Below are 26,198 nucleotides of genomic sequence, written 5' to 3' on the forward strand. Positions count from 1 at the left end.
GTACATATGAAATGAACCGTCAGTGCTGCAAAGTGACGTTCGATATTATTATTATTATGACTTATTTCCACTGGTACGTTGACTACGCATAAATTCAACGCTACTCAAAAGCCTTACAAAATAAATGAATATACATTAAACGTGGAAAATATTTTAGAATTTCACTCTACATTTCTTGTCACTCTACATTTATTATAAAACCAATGGTTTTTATTAATTTAATTTAAACGTTGCCCCATTGAATGTGTGTCCGAAAATATTTGCTGTTCTGTTTCCATTAAGAGATATTTGGTAATTTGGAAAAAATATTAATTTTGCTTAAACATTTCTCTAATATAGCGATAAATCTGTGTTTATAATTCTCGAAACAGATTCATGATAGACATACTTTCAAGCACTAATTACTTTTTACAAGGTATTTTATTTTAATTAGAAAAGGTTGTTAATCATTTAAATTAAATCTGAGACTGCAACGCATTGCGCACACATTTCCCCCAGAGTTTTGTGTGTCGCCTTTCTTTGCTACTTCCATCCTGGTTTTCCGGTCGGGATTACACGACGCGCTTGACCTCGAAGAAGCGCTTCAGGTAGTACACCTGGCCCACTGTCATCAGGACCAGCACCAGGGCTTCGAAGGTGGACCACAGCACCACCCGCGAGTTGGTGTTCTCGTTCACCGAGCGATGGATCTTGTCACGCACCTAAGGGAGTGAATAAATTGGGGGATTAGTCGTGGATGGCACAAGACACTTAGCAGTTAATAAATAGAAATAATGCCTGGAAATATTCTTAGCTTTATCAAGGTGGATAGTAATCTCTTCTACTTTATATGCACATACGTATCCACTAGGTATTGTTTATGTGGCAGCTAGAACAAGTCACCAAGTTCGCTCTTGAATCTTACGACGTGGATCTGTACAAGCAATGCTGGAGGCTTCCACGATATGTGGCAGTTGTTGACTCGATTGCCCCAGTACTCCATATACCCCAAATGCTTTTGGCTACATTTAAGACGGCTAAGCCTTCCAATAAATGGTTCCTCATCGCCCAATCCTGATTATGTGGCAGCTGGCGGCAGCACTTTCCCTCTTCACTCACATGCATGTACTCCTGTTCGTGCTTGACACTAGTCAGCGTGCCGGAGAGCTCCCGGATCATGTCCTCCAGCTTGGTGTGGCCCACCTCCTCCTCGCCGGGTGCTCCGGGTGCACGTTGCGGTGCCTCTCCCACGTCGATGGAGAACATGACCAGTTTGGGGGTCATGCTGCTGCGCTCGTTGTTGAAGCACACGGTGTAGGTTCCCTTGGCGGGGGCCACAAAGGTGTACTTGCCGGAGGACTCCTTTTCGCTCTCGTGCATCACATGGTTCTCCGGGCCGCTGATCTTGATGTCCACGTCTAGGAAGCCACCGTCAATCACTTCGAAGGTGACGCCTGCAAAGTCACCACCACTTTATCAGTTTAAAGCCTTTGTCAAAGTCTGCAAATCCATATCTCTCACGTACCAAACTTTGTGCCGCCTTCGACGTTCTCGAAGAAGCACTCCTCATTGTGGGCGTCCACGCTGACGATGAAGGCGTAGCTGGAGCGGCACAGGATCAGAGGACTGGCCACAAGGAGCAGTACCTTGGCGAGCGTCGATTCCATTGTTTTTCTGGGTACTTTTGGCCTGGTTTTAATCGCTATTAAACGTACTGCAGCCACGTAGTTGTAGTCGATTCGATAGACTCCGATAGGTTTGGACAAATAGAGGATATTGAAAAACAGCAGTTCTCGATAGTTTCGAATAACGATAGCCACCGATAGGTGCTTAAATATACAGACTAACGATACCAAATGTTTATATCGTTTTCAACTTACCTAAAATGAAAACTTTAAAAATAAAGTAATTGTCGCGGTTATTTCGTTTAAAGTATTTGCTTTCGTAAGCGATACATTACCTATCTGCAAAACTCTTGGTATCTTCCATTATTGTTGAAGTGTTTTAGTATTTTCGTGCGTTGCGCTTTTTGGTATTTAGTGATCGTCTTGCTGCGACTATCGATAGTTGCCCACCATTAGAAAACAGAAAGCTAAAAAAATGCAAAAATTGGCTAGAATTTCGGCATAAATAATAGTATCCCTTGCAAAATTCGCAAGCTGCGTGGCAGGACGAGCGGCTGACCACCAGTTCGTCTTGAGGATCCGACATCCAGAACGAAGGTTTCACAGTGGACGCTTTTGCAAAAAACAGAAAGGGAAAACTGCCAACTCCCACACAATAAGAAAAAAAAAAGAAAAAATCATCTGAACGGAAAGTAAAAGGTCAAGTGGTCATCCGAGTCTAGGGAAATCTTTGCAAGAATGCAGCAGAACTCGGCCAGCAATCCCTTCGCCATGTCCACATATGTGGAGCGGCCCCAAATGGGATTGGACGTCGAATTCGGAGCGGATCCTGCCAGCGGAGCAGCTTTCTTCCAATCCGACGGACGCAAACACGATGATCTCAAGCAAATGCTGGACAGCAACAAGGATGGCCTTAAACTGGAAGCCATGAAGCGCATTATTGGGATGATTGCCCGCGGACGGGATGCCAGTGATCTGTTCCCGGCTGTCGTCAAGAATGTGGTGTCCAAAAACATTGAGGTCAAGAAGTTGGTCTACGTCTATTTGGTGAGATACGCCGAGGAGCAGCAGGACTTGGCCCTGCTATCCATTTCCACGTTTCAGAGGGCCCTCAAGGACCCCAATCAACTTATTCGCGCCTCCGCTCTGCGAGTGTTATCCTCCATAAGGGTGAGCATGATTGTGCCCATCGTAATGCTGGCCATCCGGGATAGTGCCGCGGACTTGAGTCCGTATGTGCGGAAAACAGCGGCCCATGCAATCCCCAAGTTGTATTCCCTGGATCCGGATCAAAAGGATGAACTGGTCATGGTCATTGAGAAGCTTTTATCGGATCGCACTACTCTAGTGGTGGGATCGGCGGTGATGGCCTTTGACGAGGTGGGTCTCCAGCTAAAATAAACCATTTCCCGTCTGTATAGCAAGGGTCTTTATTCGTAGGTTTGTCCGGAACGCGTTGACTTGATTCACAAGAACTACCGCAAGCTGTGCAATTTCCTCCTGGATGTGGACGAATGGGGTCAGGTGATCATCATTAATATGTTGACCCGCTACGCGCGAACTCAGTTCGTTGATCCCAATGCGGATGAGGAGGATCTGGTCAACGATGGCCTGGGCGAAACGCCTGTTAATGAACGCTTCTACGACGAATCCTCGCAGTCGTCTTCCCACAGCGATGATGGCAGTAGCGATGACGAAAAAAACAAGCCAAGCACCAACAACAATAATAATGGCGGCGGAAATGGCAGTAGGACACCCAGCTCACCGAGCAACAGCTACCACATCGATGTGGACCATCGCCTGCTGTTAAGGCAAACGAAACCACTGCTACAATCGCGAAACGCCTCCGTGGTGATGGCAGTGGCGCAGCTGTATCATCATGTGGCTCCCAAGAATGAAGTGCAACTGATTGCCAAGGCACTAATACGATTGCTTCGATCGCATAAGGAAGTTCAGAGCGTGGTGCTCAATTGCATTGCCTCGATGTCCACCAAGCGAAAGGCGATCTTTGAGCCGCATCTCAAGTCGTTCTTTGTGCGCACCAGCGATCCCACACACATAAAGCTCCTCAAGCTGGATATTCTGACCAATCTGGCCTCGGCGGGCAGCATTTCGCTTATCCTGCGCGAATTTCAAACTTACATCTCCAGCAGCGATCGTTCGTTTGTGGCGGCCACGATTCAGGCCATTGGACGATGTGCATCTAGCATTAAGGAGGTTACCGAGACCTGTTTGAGTGGTCTCGTGCATTTGCTGTCCAACCATGACGGTGCGTTTAGCTTTCCTTTAGCAGTTTCTATATCAATTTTTAATATTTATTCCGTTCAGAGCACGTGGTGGCCGAGAGCGTGGTGGTGATCAAGCGTCTCCTGCAAACGAAAGCCGCCGAGCACTTTGAGATTATCACCCAGATGGCCAAACTGATCGACTATATTAATGTGCCGGCAGCTAGGGCAGCCATCATCTGGCTTATAGGCGAATACAACGAGAAGGTGCCGCTGATTGCCCCGGATGTGCTGCGCAAGATGGCCAAGTCGTTTGTCGATGAGCAGGATGTGGTGAAGCTGCAGGTTCTCAACCTAGGCGTCAAGCTCTATTTGACCAATCCGGAGCAGACGTCGTTGCTGTGTCAGTACGTCTTTACGCTGGCCCGCTATGATCCCAACTACGATGTCCGTGATCGCGCCCGTTTTCTGCGTCAAATCATCTTTCCGGCAAGCGGAACGAGCTCGGTGCTCAGTCAGCATGCCCGCCAAGTATTCCTCGCCAGCAAACCGGCTCCGGTGCCGGAGAGTAAATACCGGGATGGCAACACCTTCCAGTTGGGATCGTTGTCCCACTACCTGAACATGCCAGCGGCTGGCTACAAGGAACTGCCCGCCTTTCCGGTGATTCCACCGGACTCATCGGTACGCAACATAGCTGGATTTATGCAGGACAAGCTGCCGGGCGAGGATTCGCCTTCAGGACATTCCAAGGATACATCTGGCCGGGAAGGCGGTAAGGAAAAGGGTGCTGGTGGCGAGAAGGGCTTCCTCTCTGAGTCGGACGACAAGTCTTCCGCGTACTCGGAATCAGGGAGCAGCAGTGGCAGTGGCACCAGCGACAGTGAATCTGATAGCGATGGCAGCGGGAGCAGCGATGACGAAGAGGAGCAAAAGCAGCAGCAGCACCCAAAGGTTTCCTCGGTGAAGGAGCGGCTTGTCGATGCTGCAAGCAATGAGCTAGCCACTACTTCTTCGCCGGTCAAAGCAACTACAAACAATAATAACAATACGGCAGGCTCATCGGGAACCTCGGACAGCGAGGATTCATCGGCGTACAGTGGCAGTAGTAGTAGTAATGACAGCGCTTCCGGTAGCGATAATGAAGTGAAAAAGAACGAAACGGAAACGAAAACAAAGCCGGAGAAGTTGAAAGAGGAGCAGGCAAAACAGCCGGAGCAAACACCCTCCAAGAGCAATCTGGATCTGCTTCTCGATCTGGATGACATTCCGCCCATTGGTCCTGTGATGACGCCCTCACTGGGAGGATTCCTAACGCCCGGTAATCAGTTGCATCCCCAAACAAAGCTCTTTCTATAATAATTCTTCAATAGGCACTCCAATGATGGCTGGACAGGCGGCGCCACTGCAGCCGCTGCACGCTCGTAATCGGGTGGAGTTGGTGGGTCCCTCGCACATCGAGTTCAAGCACAAGGAGCTGCTTAACAAGGTCAGTGGCCATGGGCTGCATTTGGCCTACCGTTTCACCCGCTCCCCGCATCTCTACTCCTCGAGCATGTGCTCCATTGAGCTGCAGTTCCAGAATCGTGGCGAGAAAGAGATTACGGCCATTCGCCTGGGCCAAACAACTCTGCCGGCGGGCATGCAATTGAATGAGTTTGCGCCAATTACTGTTATCCAGCCTCAACAAACAGCCAGTGCGGTGCTGGGCGTGGATTTCAATGATTCGACGCATGCTGTTGACCTAGAGCTTCTCTCAAGTGCGGGCAGTTCACGATTGCAATTGAAGCCGCCGGTGGGCGAGCTGGTGAGATCCGTCCAGATCGGCGAGAGCTGTCATCGCGAGGAGCGGGCAAAGCTCCGTGGTATGAACGAGCACCAGTGCGAGTTGCGTGGTCTGAGGCAGGATCTAATCGATGTGGCCGCGTTGCGGCAAAAGGTTTTCGAGTCAATCAATGTGGCGCATACGCACAGCTCTTCCAGCGGCCAGCTACACTGTTTCGCCGGTCAAACCTTGAGCTCCAAAAGCCTCGTGCTGCTCACTCTCCATTGGAAAATGGAGGATGCCCTCACACTGCTGGTAAACTGCGAGAAAATGGTCATTGGATCCATGGTGCTCAACGAGTTGCGCAATGCTCTGCAGCTCAGTTTTGCCATGTAAGCGATGGGACACAAAAGTGAGCGAGACAGCGACTCCACAGCGAACAAAATTGAGGAGGGTAATCCCCTGGAGCAGGGCTACTCAACTGACAACAAGGCAATGCCGCCTTACTACGTAAACATAGCATTCATATTTAGCTATACACTTGTAAAAGGGCGGGGAGAGCATAATCTTTGAAATGTTTATAATATTAGTTGAGATTACAGGTTTTAAATTCCATTTTCGAGAGATTAATTGTGCAGTGTAACTGATGATGGTATTGAAATCCGAAGTTAATTTAAATTCATTTGGGATTGCAATTGCAGCCGTATTAAAACCTATTCTTTAAATTGTTAAAAAATTATAATGAATGAAAAGTGAAGCAAACCATTATGTATATGCTACGAAACTATATTTATTGTTATACACTTTCGTAAATGAAACTTATTGAAATCCTATATATTTTTTATCCGCTTATACTAAGATATTTTGCATAAATAAGTCACCATTTCCTTTTAGGAATGGATGAAAACAACATGAGATTAGTGTAGCTTTCATGTCCAAATCGAAAATCATTCAAGGATTACAATGCGCCCCGCCCTAATATAAATGAATCATGATCCTAACGCTTTTAATATTCCTATATACAAACTGCAACCACAAATTCCGGATAAAGAAATTAGGTCTTATAATTGATTAATTGATGGAACTCGAATCGTTGCCGATCCAAATCCTATCCTCCAATCCATCCTACTTAGCTAGGCGTGTGTGTAATGTGTGTATGAGTAATCGCAACGTATTTGTAAAGTGTTTGATGTTGTAAATCTGTTGCCTTCGTGCTCTATGCGGCCTTCTTCAAATCGTAGCAAAGACAAACGAATATCGAATCTATATATTATATATTATATTCATACAATAAACAGCGCAAATACTGGCAAAGTAAAGTGAACAAATGAAACGTATTATGATAAAAAGCCAAACTGTTAATCTGCCTGAAACAGAAAAGCTGAATCTCCGCATTGAAAAGCTGAAATAAAAGCTTACTTTTAAATTGTGAACGCCTTACCTTTTTTGGATAACCCAATTAAGTGGTTTAACTTGAACATCCAGTTAAAATGCTTTTTCCACAAGTTTTCATTTATTTTGATGTTTATTCACGCTTGTTCTTGTTACTTTCTCCACTCACCAAACAGAATAAAAGAAGTCAGAAATGGTAACTTTTGAAATGCAAAAGAACTTTTTCACAACTAATCGAATTTTAAAAAGTTGACGAATAGACTTCTGCACATATGTATATATATTTCCTGCTTCTGTCGCTTGAAAGTCGGGGGTACTTCAAAATAACTCCGTGGGAAATCATAAAAGGGGACATACTGACATACATAAATACATTCCTCAAATCCTACGCTGCTTTCTCCAAATCCATTTGTGTTCTAGGTGTGTTGGTATCGGTGTCGGTGTATTTGTAGCTGTATTTTCTTGTGTTCTAATTTGGGATCTGCACAATTAAAAAGCTCAATTTCATGCTTATCAATATAAACGAGTTAGTTAGATCGCTAGGTTAGTAATGTTTAGTTTAGTTTTGGATTCGCTGCTGCACTTAAAGATCTCAAGTAGTAGTTTTAGTAGTTTTAGTTTTCGGTTAGGCTAGGCTTTTAAGATCAACGGCTTGAAAGTTCCGAGTGATAAGTGAAGAAATATGGGTTTTTTGGGGATGCTATATAATGATTAGGGGAATAGATAGCATGTACGAATAGTATGTATGTATGTATTAATGCAATTTTGGGTAATATGGCATGGGTATATGTATGTAATAATGGGAAGTGAGTAGTTCTTGACAGGCATATAGTAGAGCGTTTGTATATAGTGTCCTGGGGTAGTATCGTTCTCTTCTCTTTTTCGCTATTCTGTATAGACGTTATATAATATGCCACGGCCTTCGTTCGCTTAACTTCATATAAAACTAGTTTTTTCCATTTTTTTTTTTGGTTTGCTTTTGGTTTTTTCTTTTAAATGTATATGCAAGATGTATATATCGATTTATGCAGTATGTGTGTATGTCTAAGGATGATTTTCAATCACTTATTGTTACGTACGGTGTTTGGTAAAACATGCTTCGCTTGCACTAGCTCGATGGCCTCCTTCTTCACCTCTCTTTCGTTTTGTCTACCTTCAGATTCATCAGATCCGGATCCTTCAAATCTCTCCTTCCCTACTCTCTAACTTCAATAACATATAAAGCATTGATTTGGTTTTTTTTCTTCTTCTTTGGGTGTCTTAAATAGGCAACCAAATAGTTATCGCTTATCGCACAAACGATTTTTCCGATTATGCCTCGATTACCGAGATTATATAATCGATAAGCATCGATAGCTGCGAAGCAAAGCATTGAGAGTGCCTAAAACGGACGGATTGCTACCGTTAGTCAACGGCTAACCGTTCGATGCCTGTTGTTAGTGCATTTAAGTCGTTAAGTTTTTGTTTTTATCACTCTCTCATTCTTTTTGTTTGTTATCGTTTTTTAATTATCGTTATCGTTATGCATAAGTATTAGCCTGAGGTGCTCTGAATCGAGATCAGTTGTGAGGTCTAGAGCAATTAACTATTACGGTGTTATATTCTAGTTATCCGTTAGAAATCTGGGCTTCCACAGTTTACCTCCTTTCACCGATCTTTCACTCACTTTCTTGTGATTTTCTGTGTATTGTTTTGGGTGTTTTTCTCTGCTTTTTATTTTTTTTTGTTTTGTTTTGTTTTTCCTTTTTGATTACGCCATTATTATGCAGTTATATATGCACTTACGCAGGAATAGCTGTACTGTGAAGCATACAGCTATTCCTGTGCGAGTGTAAGTGCCTTTTTGCTTGTTGCGTGTGTGTTGTGTGTGTGTGAGACGTGACTATGGCCATATATATAATAAATATAGTCCAATAGCACCGGGTGTTTATCGACTTTGCTTAGTGGGTTAAACTGCCGCTCCGTCTAAGGCCGCGTGCTTAGAGCTTCTTGTACCAGTAAAGATAGTGCTCCCCATCCTCGACCATTAGCTCGTCCACACCTGCAATAGTTCGCATCGAAATTACCCCCAGCTCTTATACAGTGAAACCTTTCTGACTCTATTCATGAATATCTAATTAACACGAGTTTTGAACAGCTTCATGGCATAGATATTCATTTGTGTCAGAGAATTCTTACTATAAACTTACCAACAGGCGCAATAAGCTGATTCCCGGGCGTATTATTGGGATCGGGCAACTCTGGCAATCGATAAAGCAGCCAGTAGTGATACCTAAATAATCCGATTGTAATCACGGTATTAACGTTTAAATATGTATAGTATGGGTCTGGGCAAGACTCACCCTCGAGGCTCCTCCTTTTTGCCATACAGGGTGTGCACATAGTGACCATTGGGCCATTCACGCGCCTCGAAAATAAATCTGGAAGATGGTAGTTATAGATAATAGTAATGCAGTAATATTGATTAAGTTGCTGATGTACCTGGGATCCATTTCGGCCGCTTGGGTCATGGCCTTAAAGAAGCTGGTGTTCTTGGGGGAGACGAGTGACAGGGAGAAGGCCTCGGTCACATTGGATCCCACCCAGAGTGTGTACGTGTAGGAGATGTTCTTGGCATCCGACTCTTCTGCAGAGGAACTGAGTCCGAATGGCACCGCCAACTTGGGCTCGCCGTTCTCTGTGCGGGAAAATAGATAGTCCAGTGGAAGGAAATCTTATACTTGTAGTAGATAAGTTAAAATGGTGACCCAAACCTCTACTTTTGCCACACATTACTATAATTCAACCACTCGGGGATTCTCATTCTCCGAGCAATTATGTTACAACTTTTGCCTTACCAATTGGTTGCTTTTTGAATATCTATTGATATTTAGGGAACCCAGAGACTGTACTCACCCGTAGGATCACTACTCTCGCGTATCACATGGTCGCACTGCAGTGCCCTCACTGCGCCCAATCCCTTCCAGCCCAAAGCGAGGATGATGTCCGCGGTGAGGCCCACACCGATGTCGGGTTCCTGGCCATCCTGCAGCGGTTCCTCGCTCCATCCACCATCGGCCCGCTGGCGACTCAGGATGTAGCGCGAGGCGGCTGTGCGGTTCCAGTGTCCAGCTGGATCGTACTCCAAATCCTGTAGAGCCTGCATGGCGAGAGCCGTACTCCTTAGCGATCCGAAACTGCCGCGCTGATCCTGCAGACTGGCCAGTCCCCGCGCCGGTCGTCGGACAAAGTGTTGCAGATGCCGATGGCGATGATCGGTAACGATGCATCGCAAAGCTAGGATCACCATGGCAATGGCATCAACGCTCTGGTCCGTCACTCCGCTGGCAATGTCCAGAAGCCGCCGGATCTGGCGTTTTCTAACATGGGCCGCCGAACTGCAGGCCGACAGAGTGGTCAGTGCGAACTCAATATCCTGGGCCGGCTCATGATGCTGCAGTGTGGCCACCAGGTCGTGGCCATGAAAGTGCTTGGGGTCCTTGCACAGGGAACCCAAGGCCAGAACGTATCTGGCCAGCTTGTCGAGATCCAGGGGCTTAGGGAGTGTATGATGGCGATCCAGCATGGCCAGTATCTCGATCTCCATTTCCTTTACGGATAGCGTATCCTCCAGCTCTTGGATGACCTGAACATGGCCATCTACATTATCGTTGGGATCTCGGCCGCCGGAAAGTTCCTTGGCCAGGATAACCACATGGGTATCGTTGCCCCAGCCGTAGTCCGAAGCCCTCTTCTCCTTCAGCCAATCCAAAGCTCGCAGGATCGCCTCCTGTTCCCCCTTTGTGGGCGGTGCCTGACCAATTGTCTGATGCTCGGGAGGTGTGCCACTGCCATTCATAGCGGTGGGAGTGGCCAGAATGAGCGACTCCTGCGGATCTATACCAGAAATAGCGGCTGTCGTTGTACTCAAAGGGAAAACTGAACTGGAGTTGCTGTTGGTATTGCTAATGTTGCTGTTGGGCAAACCGCCGAAGTTTCTGCTGTGACTGCTCGTGTTGCTGTTGGTATTGCCAGTTTGCTCATCGCTGGCTTCGTTGTTTGTATTCAAGTTGCTGCTGCTGACTGTTTGATTCTCCAATTCGGTGGAAATGGGCGCCACCACCGAGGAGGTCGTGCTAAAGCTCACGGAAATTGGCGAGGAGGAAGGTAACGCCGCCAGAGTTACATTCTCCGCCAAGGAAACCACTGTTGCCGAGCCACTTGCAAAAAACAAAAGGACGAGGAGCAACAGCCACGGCGGCGACGACAGCGACAACATCCTGGAGAGAATTCTAAAAGTAAAGAAAAAGATACAGCTTTAAAACGGATTTGTTTCGGTTTCCAAGGAAGGACAAAGAAGTATTATTATTCAATATACTTAAGGTGATACTTTTATAGTTAAGGTGTCCAAAAAGGGTTCAGTTTTTAAATTTCGATCTGGAACAGTAGTTCCTACTATCGAAATAATCGACTTAGCGTGCCCAAGGTATCGGTTTCGCAAATTCAATTATAGTTTGATGTCAGAATAGATGTTGTTATTAAGCAAAGAGGGGGAGGGAAAATTAAGGATGGGCAGCGAAGGATGAGCACAAAGCAGAGACGCAGGACTCGAGGCGTTGCCTTGAACTGAATTTCGTAGGATACACGTCATGCGACTTATCGATAATTGGCAAACCTGGCGATCGATATCGCCCAACGTCTATTTAAAACAAAAAAACAAGATATAAACGAAAAAAAGAGCACTTAGTCATCACATCAAATAAGTGCAACAGCAACAACTTGACAACTTAGACAAAGGTCTTTCGTGTCCTGCGTATGCGCTTGTATTTGTGCGTGCGTGTTTGTGTGTGTTTGTGTGCGTTTCTGTGTGCTTGTGGGGGATGGAAAGTTGGCGATGAGTGGGTGGGTGGGTGGCTTGGGCGAAAGGGGGCGTGGTGTGCGGCAGCTGCGAACGTTCAATTGCCTTTGACAATAAAGAGTTCATTGCGACAACAACAGCACAACACACTCCAAAAGGCTTACATAATAATACAATAACAACAAAGGCCGAGCCGCCAAGGATAAAAGGCAAATGAAGTCCCGTTATCAACCAATATGCAATCTATATACACGTATACAAATGTATGTAAAATTCTATGTAATCCGTAATCCGACTTCTCGCCTTTGTTCGATTTTGACACACTTGAAAGTCTAGGATTTCTATCCTTTTTCGCCCGCTTTTCTTTCACTTCGAGAAAATGTACTTATATTTTCTTCGATTTGCTTTCGGTGTTAAAGTTCGCGTTTTTTTGCGGGGGGGGCGAGGGAGGTCTCGATATTCGCGTTTTTTGGCAGCGTTTCCTGCGATTTTTGATTTTCAATGTTCTCAGACCGTTCCTTGCAGGGCTGCCAGGTTTTCTAAAGCTTGAATTCTCTAAAAAAGGACAAAAGCTTACAACTAATTGTTTGAAATGGGCGATAAGAAATCGATTAGCGATAGACCAAGCGTTACAGCACTGGGTGGCGGTCTACAGCAAATTGGTTTTGCAACTTGGCTGAGACGCAGCTTGTGCTATGCTCCGTCAGATGGCGCTGTTAGCGGTTATGTGGGATAAGACAGGGTCGTTGTTCAAGAAATCGTTTGAATTTTGGCGCAAACTGTTCTGAAAATTATAGAAAAAAGTAAATATACCCAATTATACATAAATATTGGTGGGTAATTATCAGATTTTTTATATAATAAACTGTAGTTATGTTTTGCGATTTTTAATAAGTCTTCTTTGTTTCTTTAAACATAATGCAACTAGTGAAGATATTTCCCTCTTCTTTATTTCGCGATTTCGGAATAAAAGTGACACTCCGTCCATCAGCTCTTTAGTCATTCAGTCAGTTAAATGGACTAGCTGGATATGTAATTCGATATACTTTGTGCCGGCCGCAAAAGCCGACAATCAAAATGCCGCCGACCGCCAACAGGCGACGCCAAATGGACGCCGCTGCCCCGCATCCTGATTCTTGGTTCCTGATTTCACATTCCCGATCCCGGTCCAGATTCAAATGCAGATTCTGATTCAGTGAATGATGATGATTGCCTATCGTTTTCGCCCGAGCAATTAAAAGAACAAGCATCCGTATCGGTTACCTCTGTTGAGCGGAATGAAATCTATATGGGGAATCCGCTTCAGAGCGATTCAAACAAAGAAAGGAAGTCTACGAGCGAGCCCTGTGAGTCCTGCGATTCGCGCCCCTCGTCCCATTGTGCAGTTATGACAGGCGTCCCTCTTTGCCGGCATTTTGAGCCTCAAGAGTCCTGCCGAATCACACACACGCCCAAGAGGAAATATTCAAACTTTGAAGTGAGCTAATTTTGTACAGCTCCGGATGAGTCACTTTCAAAGGAGCCAAAAGATATTACAGCACAGCTACAGGAAGTACTCAATATTAATGGAGGTATCAGGCGCAAAAAAAAAAAAACGGTGAGGTAACGAATGTAATCTTTACATACGAGTATAGTTTAAAACAGCTTTTTAAACAGCGACAATATTTATTAAAGTTATATTCTGAACTATGTGTATATAATAGTTCACATAGTTCACATAGTATAATAGTTCACATTTTTAACTTAAATTTTTCGCCCGGTGTACCGGCATTGTCGGTCACTTCAAAGCGTCGGTCCCAGAGCTTTTTGTCAAACTTCTCGGACGGCACTGGAACCCTCATACCGATAAATGAAAAAGAAGCGGAATTCTCTGGGTCGGCGACTTTCTGAATGTGCGACAGCTGGCGCAACACCTTGATTTTGGACTCCATATTAGCCCACGCACAATTTAACAGATCTGAGATGTAAGATCTGAGTTAGGAGATCTGAGGGTTATTGAAAGTAATCCCCAAACAACTCTTTCGTATCTTGGCATTCGTAGATCGATCTATCTAAAAGCGGCGATCGCTGCTACTTAACTTTTCGGCTTAGGTTCCTAGATCTCTACTTAGTAAATGAGGAGAATCGAATCTCCTTTACTTCTCTTTGAGCCAGGACAATTGTCTGTTTCCGCCGACTCAAAAGAGAGGATGCACCTTCGACTCGGTTCGCTTTATCAAAGTCTTCAGATCTTGATCTCCAACGAAAAAGGAAATATATGTGGAGTTCGAGGATGAAGTGGAGGAAGATCGGAGATCCCTGCGCAATATTTGGCAACCCAATTACTTTGTTTGCTTAGCCGACAAAATGTTTATTCAAGTCCCGAGTTGAGATTCCTCTGGGTAATACAATAGAGCCATACAGCCTTGAGCTATTATCCCAACGGATCGCTAACGAAATTCACGTTTTGCGCAATCGAAACAATTGTTTTTCAGGGGGCGAGCTGGAAATTTTCAGTTTAGACAGACAGATGAGCGCCGATAAAAAAAAACACACGAGATGGGTAACCGACAACAAAACTAAAGGAAAATAAAAATCCTCGGAGTGCAACGAACTGCGTCCGGATTTTGTTAAATTCGCTCGATTCGCTTGATTTGAATGGATTGCACCCTGCGCAATCTTTTGTGTTTTGTATTTGGTATTTCGTAGTTTGTATTCCATGTACCACGAACATATCAGCAATTTGGGTTAATTCTCGCTCGAGGGAGCCAGAAATATACAAAAAAACGAAAACCGTGTCAAAAGTGAAGGTAGAACGGGGAAATTTAAATTAACATAACGTTTTCCATGAGGGATGGATGCCATTTTGAGGTGGTTGCTTATCAGCATATTACATTTAAAGGGAAACGAAAAGGAACATGTATTGATTTAACAACTAATTTACCTTTTAGTAGCTCTAATTTTGGTACGGTAGAGTTCGGTTATTTTGGTTTTTTCGTTTATTTTATGATTGCCATGGTCGTAATATTTTTTAACATAAAACTAATTAATTTTTTAATCAAACAAAAAATTTAATTTAATTACATGGGTTTCTCATAAGAAAAAAGCAGAAAAAAATAGAAATATGGCGAAAACGCCTATTGAAAATATCCAAAAAGTGATTTGGTAGGTTAGTATTGGTAATTATTTACGAAAATATAATTCTTTTAACTTTTTGGCCATTAGTCAAGTTATACCGAAAATACCAATCGTAAATATTGGAATTTTGGTGAAAATCGTTTTTCTGTTTTTTTGCGTAAATAATTATCGGTTTTTTTTATCACAGCATATGAAATACTGGTCCAAATATGGAATGCCATACCTCGTCGAATTCATAATAAAATTGTCTATCAAACTGTGTTTTCAAAAAAAATTTGTATATTTTTCAATTTTTTTGCAATTCTTGATAATGTTACCCCTTAAAAAAAAATTTGGCCAAAAATTATTTTAACAGAGTCGGTTGGTTGATTCGGTGATTTGGTTGGTTAGTGGTTCTGGCCATTTTTAGTCAAGTTATACCGAAAATACCAATCGTAATATTGAAATTTTGGCGAAAATCGATTTTCTGTTTTTTTGCGTAATTATCAGTATTTTTAACACAGCATTCGAAATATTGGTCCAAATATGGAATGTCATACCTCGTTGAGTTCGTAATTAAATCGAACTGTGGCCCTTACTTATTATTCTAAATTCTAATTTTTGGCAATTTTTCGCAAATTTTGATGACGGTACCCCTTAACGAAAATAAAAAAAAAATTCCAGTTTTTTTTTGTCGAAAACCGAAAAAGTAGGGATAAACATATTGTATGTATCTATAATCGAACAACGTTATCATTTATGAATGCCTATAATATTTCATTTGTCATTCACGTTTGTCAATAACATGCAATTTTCGCAATCCTCCGGATGGATATTATTTACATCAATGAAGTCTAGGGTGAAATGCATTCAAATCCATCTAATTAAGACGGTAAATGCTCTTATTTGGCTGACCGACGAATTGTGGTATGTGCTTTCAATTGTTCGCACTCCATGTGAATTTCCCCAGAGAATTCGAAGGCAGCGCAGCGCTTTTCCCCCGGCAAATGCGCGTCACCATGGTGAACTTTTCCAATTCGGGGACTCTTTTCAATCTCAATCTCAATCTCCATCTCCATCTCCATCTTCGCCATATTTCTTCTTCTTTTTCACCTGACTGGCGACGACGTGTATGGAAGATCTCATTAAACGAAATCCGATGACCCACCAATATAGACCGCCGCATCAACTTTATTTACGTGCCGTGCAGTTCGAAGGAAACCCCCCTCCCCCCCCCCCCCCCCCCACCCCCGCAAAAAAAAAAAACTAAAGGAAAACCCTGAAAAAGTCATGCCATTTTCTTTGCTCTTTGTATATTTTGGGATGTTTTTTTTTTTTTTTTCGTCCGATATTCCAGGATTTTCATTTCAGTGGGTGGAGCTGGTTTTCCGGGGAAAGCCAGGAGGCCTTTTGGGTTGTCATAGCAACGCAGCTAACGCGGCACTTTACGTGTCGAATTCGGGTGTTGGCAGCCATATTTGCTCTTATAGCGCTTTACTTTGCCTCGCTTTTTCGAAACGGAAACCTCCCTTGTATATACAATCGCCTATATACGTGTGTGTGTATAGGCTTATGTATATAGCAACCCTCTGCACACATAGGGCTGTAAACGCTGTACGTATATACACGCCCTGTGTCTGGGGTGGACCACCCCTTCCCAGTCCGCCTCCCGCCTTCCGTTCCCATCCCAGATTCAGATCCCTTTGCCATTCCGCTTGTGCAATCCGCGCCCCGCTCCATGGGGCCCAATTTTTTTTGGCCATGGCCAGGACGCCAGGAAGTTTGACACCTTTGAAAATCTAGTGCGAATTTCGCTGGGATTATTGTCAGATCTTAAAAAATCGGGCCAAAACCCATTATTTTCGCTTCAAAAACGAATAGATGCATTCGGAAAAAACTGTTTTTAACTAGTTAAATAACAGATTACATTCAAATTTCTACATTTTTCTGTCTGTGCATTTTGAGCCCCGATGGTAAGTCGTTCTTTTTTCGTTGTCCTGTCATCTGGCGTCCTTCCACATCGTCCTGCCCCACCATCCACTCCCTCTCCGTCGACGTTGGGATCTTTTAGGTGTTGTTGTGCTCACCTGTCTGCTCCCCTAGTGAAATATATATATTTTTTTTGAATTTTCTATATTCTTTTTTGGGGGCCTAGCACATAGCATGGGTCTTATGTACGCCAGATGTATCTTGTGGTGTTGGTGGCAATGGATGCCTGGCTGGCTGGCTGGGTGGATGTCCTTGCAGTCCAGTTTGTCCTTTCAGATGGCAGTTGTCCTCTACAGCGACAGCTAGTAAATCGCCCACCAGCCCAGCCACCCACATATTGTGCTTTCTATCTATTTTTGTTTGCTTTTACCTTTGCCTGCTCCATTTTTTGTTTGTTCGCCGCTTTTTTTTTTGTTGCTATTTCGGTTGAAGATAGCATTTTTTTAATATACCTAACAGCGGAAGAAGTTTCGATTAAGCAGGAACTTCGGTTCTGAAGGCAAATCTTTAAAGAATGAGTTTTTTATTCCTAGAATTTGGTATTTTTTTAAAGTGTTTAAATACATACTTTACTTTACCCACATATTTAAATTCTGTCCTCTATAACCATTGAATTCACTTTAACAATACTTGTTGCTCAAAACTTTAATTTTTGATAATCTACTTTACTGTTCAGTCATTTCCATCCCAACTGAGTTAAATTTTTGTCATTTCTCTCGACGCTTTTCCATTGCTTTTTGTTGTAGATTCGGAATTGCAATTTGCTCGTGTTTCTCAACCTCTTTCCCTCTTAGTCCCTTGCCAAAAACCCCTTTTGGGCATTAAACAGTTTCCGTTAAGGACGCCATCAAGCGCCAATTTCCACAGCTTGTCAACCGCAAGGCCAAATGTGGCCAAATCCGCCCACTACTTACCACCCACCGACTACCGCCCACCGCAATGCTAATCAGCATTGCATTTGACTTTTCTGCTTCGTTGATATGGTTTTAATAAAGTGCAAAATGTCATTCGGGACCGGGGCTGGGCAAAAAACAAAAGAAAAAAGAATGTCGAGATGATAAGGTGCAGCAAGTAGAAATCTTTTGTTTTGGCTGCCACTCGAGCAAATGAGACCGACGAGGTCGAGGGTTGCCAAAGGGGATACGGGGGAGCTATAAACACCCATTCCATCCAATTCCACCCAACAAACATCAATGGCACTCACACATTTCCAGGGACTCAACCGCACTCTCAGTCTTTCTACAGCGTCCTCAATTTCTTGCCTTTTTATTCCAAGTCGCAGTACAGATCGATTTTTACCTTACAAAAACATTATTTTTAAGACACATTATGGAAAATATGGCTTGAGTTGGAAATATAATTTTGATGAGATACAGAAATGATACTAAAGTGTAATTTTACTAATCTTTGTATAATCAGTTTTAATTAGGTATATTTTGTGATGTGCCGTATCAAATATGATTTGATATGATTTGATTTAATTTCCGAGGGTATTAGAAAACGTACTGTAATAAGCGTAAGTGATAATATACCATATATGTATGTTGTCTCTCCTTCAGCGTTTCCCTTCTTTTCTGTGTGCAGGCAACCGCATTTCGTCATATTGGCACATGTCCTTTGAATGGAGAACTACTGGCCCCGTCCCCTTGCACTCAGCCCCTCTAACCAGCCTCTCTCCCATTTTCACCCACTTACACATGTGGGTGGTCCTCTTGTTGCTGTAATTATGTGGCTTGACTGCAAAGTGCGGAAAGAAGCAGCAGAAGCCGTTGAATCACCAGACAAAGCTGAAGAATATGTGCAAAAACAGATAACGAAAAAAGTGACTATGTGGGCAGGCCACGCCCCTTAGAGCATAGCCCGCCCCTTCATAGACGTACATCAACTTGACAGTTATTAAGCTAACGACGTTGAAAGGCTTTTTGTCACGGAGCATCCACATGTAGAAGAATGTCACCAAAACATGGTCTAGTTAGTCGTTCGTTGGGTCATGATGCTGCACTCGAAAAAAGATTTTAGCACCAGCTTAATATCACACGGAATTCAATCTTAAGCTCTCAGTTTTCCCCTTTTTAAAAGATTGAATTCGGTTCGATTTCAATAGTTTTAAGTAAAATGCATCAGGAAACAGGGTTCTTGTAAATAAACATATACATCAAATTAAATTTGGTATCCAAACACTTTCTTCTCCAGTTTTAATAAAATACCTATTCTGCAAATACTGCCCTTTACTTTGCTTACATGTAAATAAAAAGAGAAGAGAAAAAAAGGATGAAAATAATAATAACCGCCATCGGCACTCGAGTCGTGCAAATCCAAACGGAAATATGCGCAAATTAAGCCGTTTGTATTTGCGGAAATTATAAAACGCGTCAAGTGCGGCAAAACTAAAGCCGAGCCAAGTCAACTCCATCTGAATACCTGCCTGCATCTGGTGCTCGTACCCCTAAATAATGCCACAAAAAACCCCCTACAAAACCCCACAACGCTCCACAATTTGACTCATTACAAATCTGAGGCAGCCAGCAACCCTTGGAAGCTGGCTAAAAAGGCAAATGGCGGTTCCAGCAGAAGCAGCAAAAACAGCAACAACAACAACAACTAATGATGACAACAAATAAATAATACAGCCGACAACCCACGCCCCCATTTGGCCCCCTTTATTTCAACCCCGCCCCACAAGAAATCGCAACTGGTGGCCCAGTCAATGCAAGAAAATGTCATGAATACGATTTGTTGACAGAGGTGAGTAGGTAGGGGTGGCGGGGGGTCTAAGTAGGGTACAAAAAAGGGGGTAAAATGTGGCTTATTTTGGGGCGAAAGACGGGTGAAGGGGGTGGTGTATGGAGAGGGGGTTTGAAAAGGGGCCTGCGAATGGGGAATGGCGCAAAAGGGGCCCACTTGAATGCATGTGAATGACTGCCTGGTTTGAAAACGAGGCCTGTAGAGAGTGACTCCTGGCTAAGATGGCTGCCATTCCAAGGGGTGGGTGTTAAGTAGAGGAGGGGAGGGTGTAGGTTGGTGGGGCAGCACTCAAAGCTCGTCACTACGCCACTCGTACTTGAGCGGCAATGCAGCGCCATGCAATTTTTACAAGCTTCAATACCTAGACGAGGCCATCAGAGCATCCCATCATCCAAACAACCAAACAACCAAACTTTCCCCACAATTCCATCAACGGGAAACACAGTGTTCTCATCTGATAGCTTTTGAAGTAATATAACAATGTTAGCACTTAATATGACGTGTTTTAGCACCAAGTGAAAAAAGCAAAGCTTCTCCAAAGCATTTTTTCGATGAGAATCAATGCCGAAATCTGGGTATTATCAATTTGTTTTACAAAGCTATACGCTGGCGTTTTTATTAATGAAAGCAAAGACTTTTAATTTGGCATATAATGGCATATTAATCGATGAAAGTTTACCTCTCCATTCCACTGTGCATTTCCATTTTATGGAACCCCTTGGCAGACCCCTTGGCAGTCCCTTCTTGACTTGTGTTTGACTTGCATTTAGCGCAGACGACGAGCAGCAGAGTGCCCCCATTTCCCTTCGCCACCGCCCATGATTCTGATTCGGATTCCAACAGCCCGGCATTTCATCATATTTGCAGATTGGCTGGGTGATATCTACTCCACCCACCCAGTTTTCTCCAGCTCCAGCCCTCTGCGCCTCCTGGAGGTCCTGTATCTTTGGCAGTGCATGTAAATGCCATGTTGATTTGATTTTGCCAATAAAGTAAGCTGTCACAGTCAGCACTTTTGCAGGCCCGCAGCCCATCGTGAATCTGAAGCTAAAGCTAAAGCTGATGCTGAAGCCAACAGGCATTGGCTTTTGTTGTCCTGGGTCCAGCGAGCCCTGGATCAAGACCAGGTCTCATGGTCCGGGACTTGGCTCATTGTTGACTTTAGGCTCGTACTCATCGGACTGTCGATTCTCTCCCGGTTTAGGCCAACAACTGCGGTTGATTATGGCGCAATTTTCTAAGTGCTGCGGCGCAAAAATCTCCAACGGCAAAGGATGAGTGGGTGAAGGAGGGTCCGGATAAGGACATCCTGCTCAATAGCCAAACAGCAACATTCTGTGGACAGGCACTGCAAAAAACGCACAGAGTGAACTTTTTCATTGTTGAGTGAACTGTTTTTCCGCATAACATCCCATTTCCAGTTGATGTTTAGTTATATGCATAATTAAATGCTTTAATTGTCACAATGGGAGTTCAAAATGTAGTATTTTTAATATTTTTCGCAGTGTGCTCTTGTTTCTGCTGCTGTTCCTGCTATTTGAGCGTCACTAATTGGGCGCTGGCTAAAGTTGGAAATAGTTTGTCCCCGTCTCGATTGAGGTCCTTGCTCCTGGACCAGCCACGCTCCCCTTTTGGCCCCACAAACGGACAATGGGCAGCTCATTAGAGGCAAGCTGGAGACATTCGAGACGTTCGGCAGTGGTTTTCCGTTTTCATTCGGCAAACAAACCCGGAGATTTGGATGCAGTTGGATAAGGGGAGCGAATTTGTGGCCGTGGAAGGCGGAGAGGATGCAGAAATCCTGCGATGACCGGACGCAAAACGTAATCCAGCTCGAGCACCAATTATATCGCAGATATCGATCCATTTAGCCATATTTCATATGCATTTCCCATTGATTATTTCCCATGAACTGTTTTTCACTTGCTGTACCCGATTTGTATACAAATAGCCGTGTTCTAGCTAAAAAGTAATGTCATCATTGTGAACTTCTATTGCTACATTCGCTAAATAGTAAGAACAGAATTATAATATAATAATATCTGCAAAAGTCCCATCCAATCGGTAATAAATGCATGTCGTGCTGATTATCACATGTGTAAAGAATGCTTTTTAACTCCCACTTGGGGCACAAAACCGACCCAAACCCAAGGACATCGAATCCTGTTAGAAAGCCAGTTGGAGTTGGCAGCGAGTTCAGCCAGGAAGTGGCATCAAATATTGATGGGGCCTCTTTTAAAATTTGTCTTAAGCACCGGAAATACAAATGCTCCGCCGTAGTTTCGCCCTTTCCGTCGAAATGTTGGTCCGCTTCCTGTCCGGCGGAATAAGCATTCAATATGCATGAGCCGAGAGTGCGGACTGTACGGAACAGGTACAGTCACCACTCGATTTGTTATCTGCTGCTGCCGTTGGCCCACCCTCTTTCTCTTTTTGGAAATTACCCAACTGTCACTTGCATGCTTCTCTGTTCTCAGTTTAACTTCAGTTCCGCCATCCGCAATCCGCCATCCGCCATCCCCAATCCAAAATTCGAAATTTACTTAAACCCGACAAACCCATACCCCTCTTACTTTCCCACAAAATCCCACTTTCAAGCTCAAAGTATATCCCAATTTTCGAGCCCAAATCAGCTCTTTGTGTGAATGTAAATGAAACGTCTCATTTCCGTTATGGCCAACCCACCCATTGAGCCACCCAACCACCCAGTCCACGTCCTTGGAACCACCCTCTTTTTGCTGTTGTGCAAACAACCACCGCCAACAACACCAGCGGGAAAAAGGGAAAACAAACAAAACTCATCAAGTTTCCGACTTTGTAATACCCGGTACTTGACTTTTATTTAATATAACCAAGTGATACAGTGAGAAAAGGGTTTATTTCAAGTGGCAAATTTGGACTTATTAAACGAACCTATAGATTGGAAAGGTTTCTAAAATGCCTTGTGCTTAAATTGGGGTCACTACATATAAGTTTGTTAATAGGGAAGAGCTTAAAATTTCACATTACTCTTTTGAATGGAATATTTTGATAATATTAGTTCGTATTATGTAAGCCATTTATTATGAGTCACGAAGGGTGTACTTTTTATTTCTAATGAATGGTATAGAACGGAATTTATATGCCCTTGATTCGCCCTATTGATGGGTGCCAAAGGCAGTCCTTGGCCCTGTCCACATCCACATCCACATCCGCATTCGCATCCTCATCCGTGTCCGTGTCCGTGTTTGCGTTCGTGTCAACCATTCGTCAGGCGCTTTGGAGTCCTTCAGTGGTTGTTGTCCCAACATCTTATTGTTCATCCCATACATAGTATCTGCGAGGATGTATGTATGTATGTCTGTATATACATGCCTACGAAACACATTCAGTTGCTTGTCGAGGCGGAGTTGTTCATCATCATCAACATTTTCATAACCGCCTCCGGATGTGAGTTATTAAATTGAAGAATTTGCACCCCGCATTCCTATTGTGCGAGACGAGGGTGTCTCTGGCCCCCGGAACCCCCTGGAAACCCATCAGAATCCGCGTTTCCCGGACCACTTTGTGTGGGCTGAGTGGTGCTTGCGTCAATCAGCGTGAATTTTTGCTCTCTAATTAGAACGCCTCTCCAACAAAAATACACATAAATACGCCAGGGGACACACACTTTGCTACAGACTTGCAGACATAGAGATATATACATACATATATACGAATATGTATTATATAGAGTGGGTATCGGGGTGAGTGTCATGGCAATATGGTGGCAAGGGGGTCAGATGTCCATGGAAATGGTAATCAACTTTTTCAGGGCAGGATTTCATTCTCAGGATTGCAGCACCACTGGAACCGCTGGAACCCGATTGGAATGGGATGAAATGGCATTTAGCTGATGTTTTGACCAGCGGGCTAGATAGAAGAGATTTCTAAGGTCTACTCCTGTAGAAGAATTCTCATTTAACTCACAGAACTTTCTGCCAATTTAAACTCGAATATGAACATTATAGTACGGTTTAAATACAATCTTATTTTTATTTTAAAATGTAAGCATATGTTTTTAACATTTAGAAAGAGGAAATTCATTAGAGCTATTAGCTGGTTGAACCCAATGCGTAATTAAATCGCTATGGTACCGCTGAGCACCCCATTTTTTTTGCCTCATTTGGCAACCATTTTGCAATGTCTTTTTTTGTTTTTTGGTTTATGCTTGCCTCCTTCTGGAGCTCCACTCAGTTTTAAAATGGCGGCATTACAACAAAACAATCTTTTCAGCAAACACCAAACAAAGGGACCCCAATCTCCGTCGCCCCCTCATTTCGTTACCCTCTTTTTTTTCCATCCACGAAGCTTTGACAAATGCCACCTCCCCCCCCCCCCCCCCCAAAAAAAAAAAAGGGAGAAAGAAAAGCAAAAATATTAAAAAAGAAGAAAAAGAAATGGGGAAAAAACGCTTTGCTGGTGATTTTTCGTAACTCCCATTTCTACGATTCTTTCATCTTGGGCCCACAGCAAGAGAAAGAGAAAGGAGACAGGGAGAGAGCAACTAGCAGTTAATTAAAATCGCTCGTTTGGAGCAGCTAAAGAAGAAGAAATGCTGAAATATCCTTGAGAAATGACAAAATACCTTTTTGCAGCTGCATGCCACTTCTTTTGTACATATCTAGCATCCATATGTTTTTGATGGTTGCAAATTGGGGGCGTTGGGGTTGCAACATCACAAGGCTGCGATAGCAGACGTGCTCAAGCGGCAAAAGATGAAGATGCGTTCGATGCCATTTTTTCTAACAGTGAAAATAACGAACCCGCTTGTACGCTTTCTTACCCTCAACTCCATTTTATTACTTTAGTAATGAGTAATAAATCTGTAGACATTGTGCCAAAGTTACTAGTGTATAGTATAGTCCTTTCACGCCGTTTATTGCTCGTGTTTTTTCACCTGTACTGCCGAAATCAGCTGGAGAGTAGTTTTATAGCCACTTGGCCACTTACTTATTTGCTTTGAGTTGCTCTGAAGTACACAAAGAGCCATGTTATCCACTTCCTTCACACCTCTGCGAATGCCCTCGACTGATTGGCATCGCATCCCATAATCAATCGCGCAGCTTCATCCCGAATCCAGGACCATCCAGATCCTAATCCCCACTTCAGGCCACTAAACATGACGCGCTGAAAAGTTGGCTCATTAGGGCCAAAAACAATGCCAAAACCAGCAGGCGCGCACATGGAAACAAATGGAAGCGGGACAAATGATTGCGAAGCGTTTTCCCCTACGCCGATTGGAAAATGCGAAAAATCGGGGGCGAATCGTGTGAATGGCCATTGACTGAGTCGGGACTAATTAACAGCATAAATTATGCTCAAGTGCATTACGGCAACACCCGGCAAACGGCAACGGTTTACGGCATCCGTCCGGCACACATTCTCCGCCGGATGCAGTTTCCCGGAAAGTCAAACTCGGCGTAGGAGTTTGGGGCTGTATCGACACTTGAATGCGAACAAAAGGGCCGAACAAAGGCAAAACGTTCATTGGTAAGCCAAAGTGACTGTGCACTTGGGGAAAAGTTAACCCTTAACGACCGAATCTTATAAAGAGGCACTTTTTGACTCTAATAAATGATACCAAAAAGTCCAGAAAATAAATAGAAAACAAGTTTTAAGGTTGACGCAGATAACAACCCTGGCGTATTAGTATGTTTTTTATCCACCTCTTGCGTTTTCTTCTTTTTGGTTTTTAATTAATTTGTTTTTGCTTTTTTTTGCACAGTGCATATGCGGGTGGTGTCCGTGTGGGTGCTGGTGGTGCATATTCCTTTCATTAAAAGTCAAAACGACAGGGGGTCGGCGGTTACATGGTGCGGGTGGCTACACGTGTCGCGCTTTCATCTCAACTCAACTCATCTCATTTCGTTTCGTTTCGTTTCGTTTCGTTTTCATTTTCATTTCATTTTGGCTTTCGTTTTTCCCGCTTCTTTTTCGTATAAACGTGCACGTATGTATATTTGTTGTTGTTTAGGCGCCTGCCACGGTTGCCACAGCACCGCCCCTCGAAGTGATTGGTATAATGGCGGCCGCCCTGGCACTTCACTTCACTTGGCTTCTCCAGCTGCTGGATTTTGTGAATACGGAATACGGAGTACTGACTGAATACCCGCAGTATAGTATATGATTCCACCCCGAAAGCGTTGAAAGTCGAAAGCCGAAAGCTTCCCCCGGGCATTCTATATGGTATGGTAAGGGTATATTATCGTAACGTGTGGTATGATATGGCAAGCTATGGGATAGTATGGTATAGTGCCATCCGCATATCAGCAACCCTATGTAACATGGTGACGATGGTGGTGCAGATTCGGACGCGACGATACAGGGAACGTGTTATTTACCAAACACTCGACGACGGCACGGCACATACCACATAGTCCTTCGGCTGGAGGATTCTCGCGGGTGGGCTGCAGGGGGTTGCAGGCATGCTCGATATCTTCATAAGATATACACACACTGGGCAGTAGACAGATGGCGAAAAGGACAAGAAAACGTCGTCCTACTCCCGCCATTAAAATTACACA

General features: G+C 43.9%; 3 protein-coding genes and 1 long non-coding RNA gene across 5 annotated transcripts; 2 read left to right on the forward strand and 2 right to left on the reverse strand.

Annotated features, from left to right (window-relative positions):
- Position 1: 1 nt before the first annotated feature.
- LOC6524233 (transmembrane emp24 domain-containing protein 2) lies at positions 2-1,740 on the reverse strand. Its single transcript, XM_002100060.4, has 3 exons — positions 1,505-1,740; positions 1,099-1,433; positions 2-701 (listed from the first exon to the last, which is right to left on the reverse strand). The coding sequence occupies exons 1-3, from the start codon at positions 1,644-1,646 to the stop codon at positions 552-554; spliced, it is 627 nt and encodes a 208-aa protein (XP_002100096.1). The 5' UTR covers positions 1,647-1,740; the 3' UTR covers positions 2-551.
- Positions 1,741-2,029: 289 nt separating this feature from the next.
- LOC6524234 (AP-3 complex subunit beta-2) lies at positions 2,030-7,027 on the forward strand. The gene is made up of 4 exons (XM_002100061.4): positions 2,030-2,984; positions 3,045-3,873; positions 3,933-5,150; positions 5,203-7,027. The coding sequence occupies exons 1-4, from the start codon at positions 2,343-2,345 to the stop codon at positions 5,988-5,990; spliced, it is 3,477 nt and encodes a 1,158-aa protein (XP_002100097.1). The 5' UTR covers positions 2,030-2,342; the 3' UTR covers positions 5,991-7,027.
- A 73-nt stretch (positions 7,028-7,100) lies between these two features.
- On the reverse strand, positions 7,101-12,330 carry LOC6524235 (uncharacterized protein CG3556). Of its 2 annotated transcripts, none has more exons than XM_039377625.1 (6): positions 12,127-12,330; positions 9,882-11,257; positions 9,468-9,663; positions 9,329-9,406; positions 9,176-9,258; positions 7,101-9,027 (listed from the first exon to the last, which is right to left on the reverse strand). In XM_039377625.1, the coding sequence occupies exons 2-6, from the start codon at positions 11,242-11,244 to the stop codon at positions 8,966-8,968; spliced, it is 1,782 nt and encodes a 593-aa protein (XP_039233559.1). In that variant the 5' UTR covers positions 11,245-11,257; positions 12,127-12,330; the 3' UTR covers positions 7,101-8,965. The 2 variants fall into 2 exon arrangements, with proteins under 2 accessions (XP_039233559.1, XP_002100098.1); XM_002100062.3 differs by having other exon boundaries at positions 11,988-12,330.
- Positions 12,331-13,540: 1,210 nt separating this feature from the next.
- On the forward strand, positions 13,541-14,437 carry LOC120321386. Its single transcript, XR_005560981.2, has 2 exons — positions 13,541-14,204; positions 14,298-14,437. It is a non-coding gene; the product is annotated as an uncharacterized LOC120321386 (long non-coding RNA).
- Positions 14,438-26,198: the final 11,761 nt, after the last annotated feature.

Source organism: Drosophila yakuba, chromosome X (assembly GCF_016746365.2).
Source record: "Drosophila yakuba strain Tai18E2 chromosome X, Prin_Dyak_Tai18E2_2.1, whole genome shotgun sequence".
NCBI lineage: Eukaryota > Metazoa > Arthropoda > Insecta > Diptera > Drosophilidae > Drosophila > Drosophila yakuba.

Coding starts and splice junctions, on each gene's coding strand:
- LOC6524233 (XM_002100060.4), bottom strand. CDS start 1,646: ATGGAATCGACGCTCGCCAAGGTACTGCTCCTTGTGGCCAGTCCTCTG. Junction 1,434..1,504: donor CGAAGGCGGCACAAAGTTTG/GTACGTGAGAGA, acceptor GTGACTTTGCAG/GCGTCACCTTCGAAGTGATT. Junction 702..1,098: donor ACGAACAGGAGTACATGCAT/GTGAGTGAAGAG, acceptor TCACTCCCTTAG/GTGCGTGACAAGATCCATCG.
- LOC6524234 (XM_002100061.4), top strand. CDS start 2,343: ATGCAGCAGAACTCGGCCAGCAATCCCTTCGCCATGTCCACATATGTG. Junction 2,985..3,044: donor CGGTGATGGCCTTTGACGAG/GTGGGTCTCCAG, acceptor CTTTATTCGTAG/GTTTGTCCGGAACGCGTTGA. Junction 5,151..5,202: donor GGGAGGATTCCTAACGCCCG/GTAATCAGTTGC, acceptor ATTCTTCAATAG/GCACTCCAATGATGGCTGGA.
- LOC6524235 (XM_039377625.1), bottom strand. CDS start 11,244: ATGTTGTCGCTGTCGTCGCCGCCGTGGCTGTTGCTCCTCGTCCTTTTG. Junction 9,664..9,881: donor CGAGAGTAGTGATCCTACGG/GTGAGTACAGTC, acceptor TTTCCCGCACAG/AGAACGGCGAGCCCAAGTTG. Junction 9,028..9,175: donor TCAGCTTATTGCGCCTGTTG/GTAAGTTTATAG, acceptor GAACTATTGCAG/GTGTGGACGAGCTAATGGTC.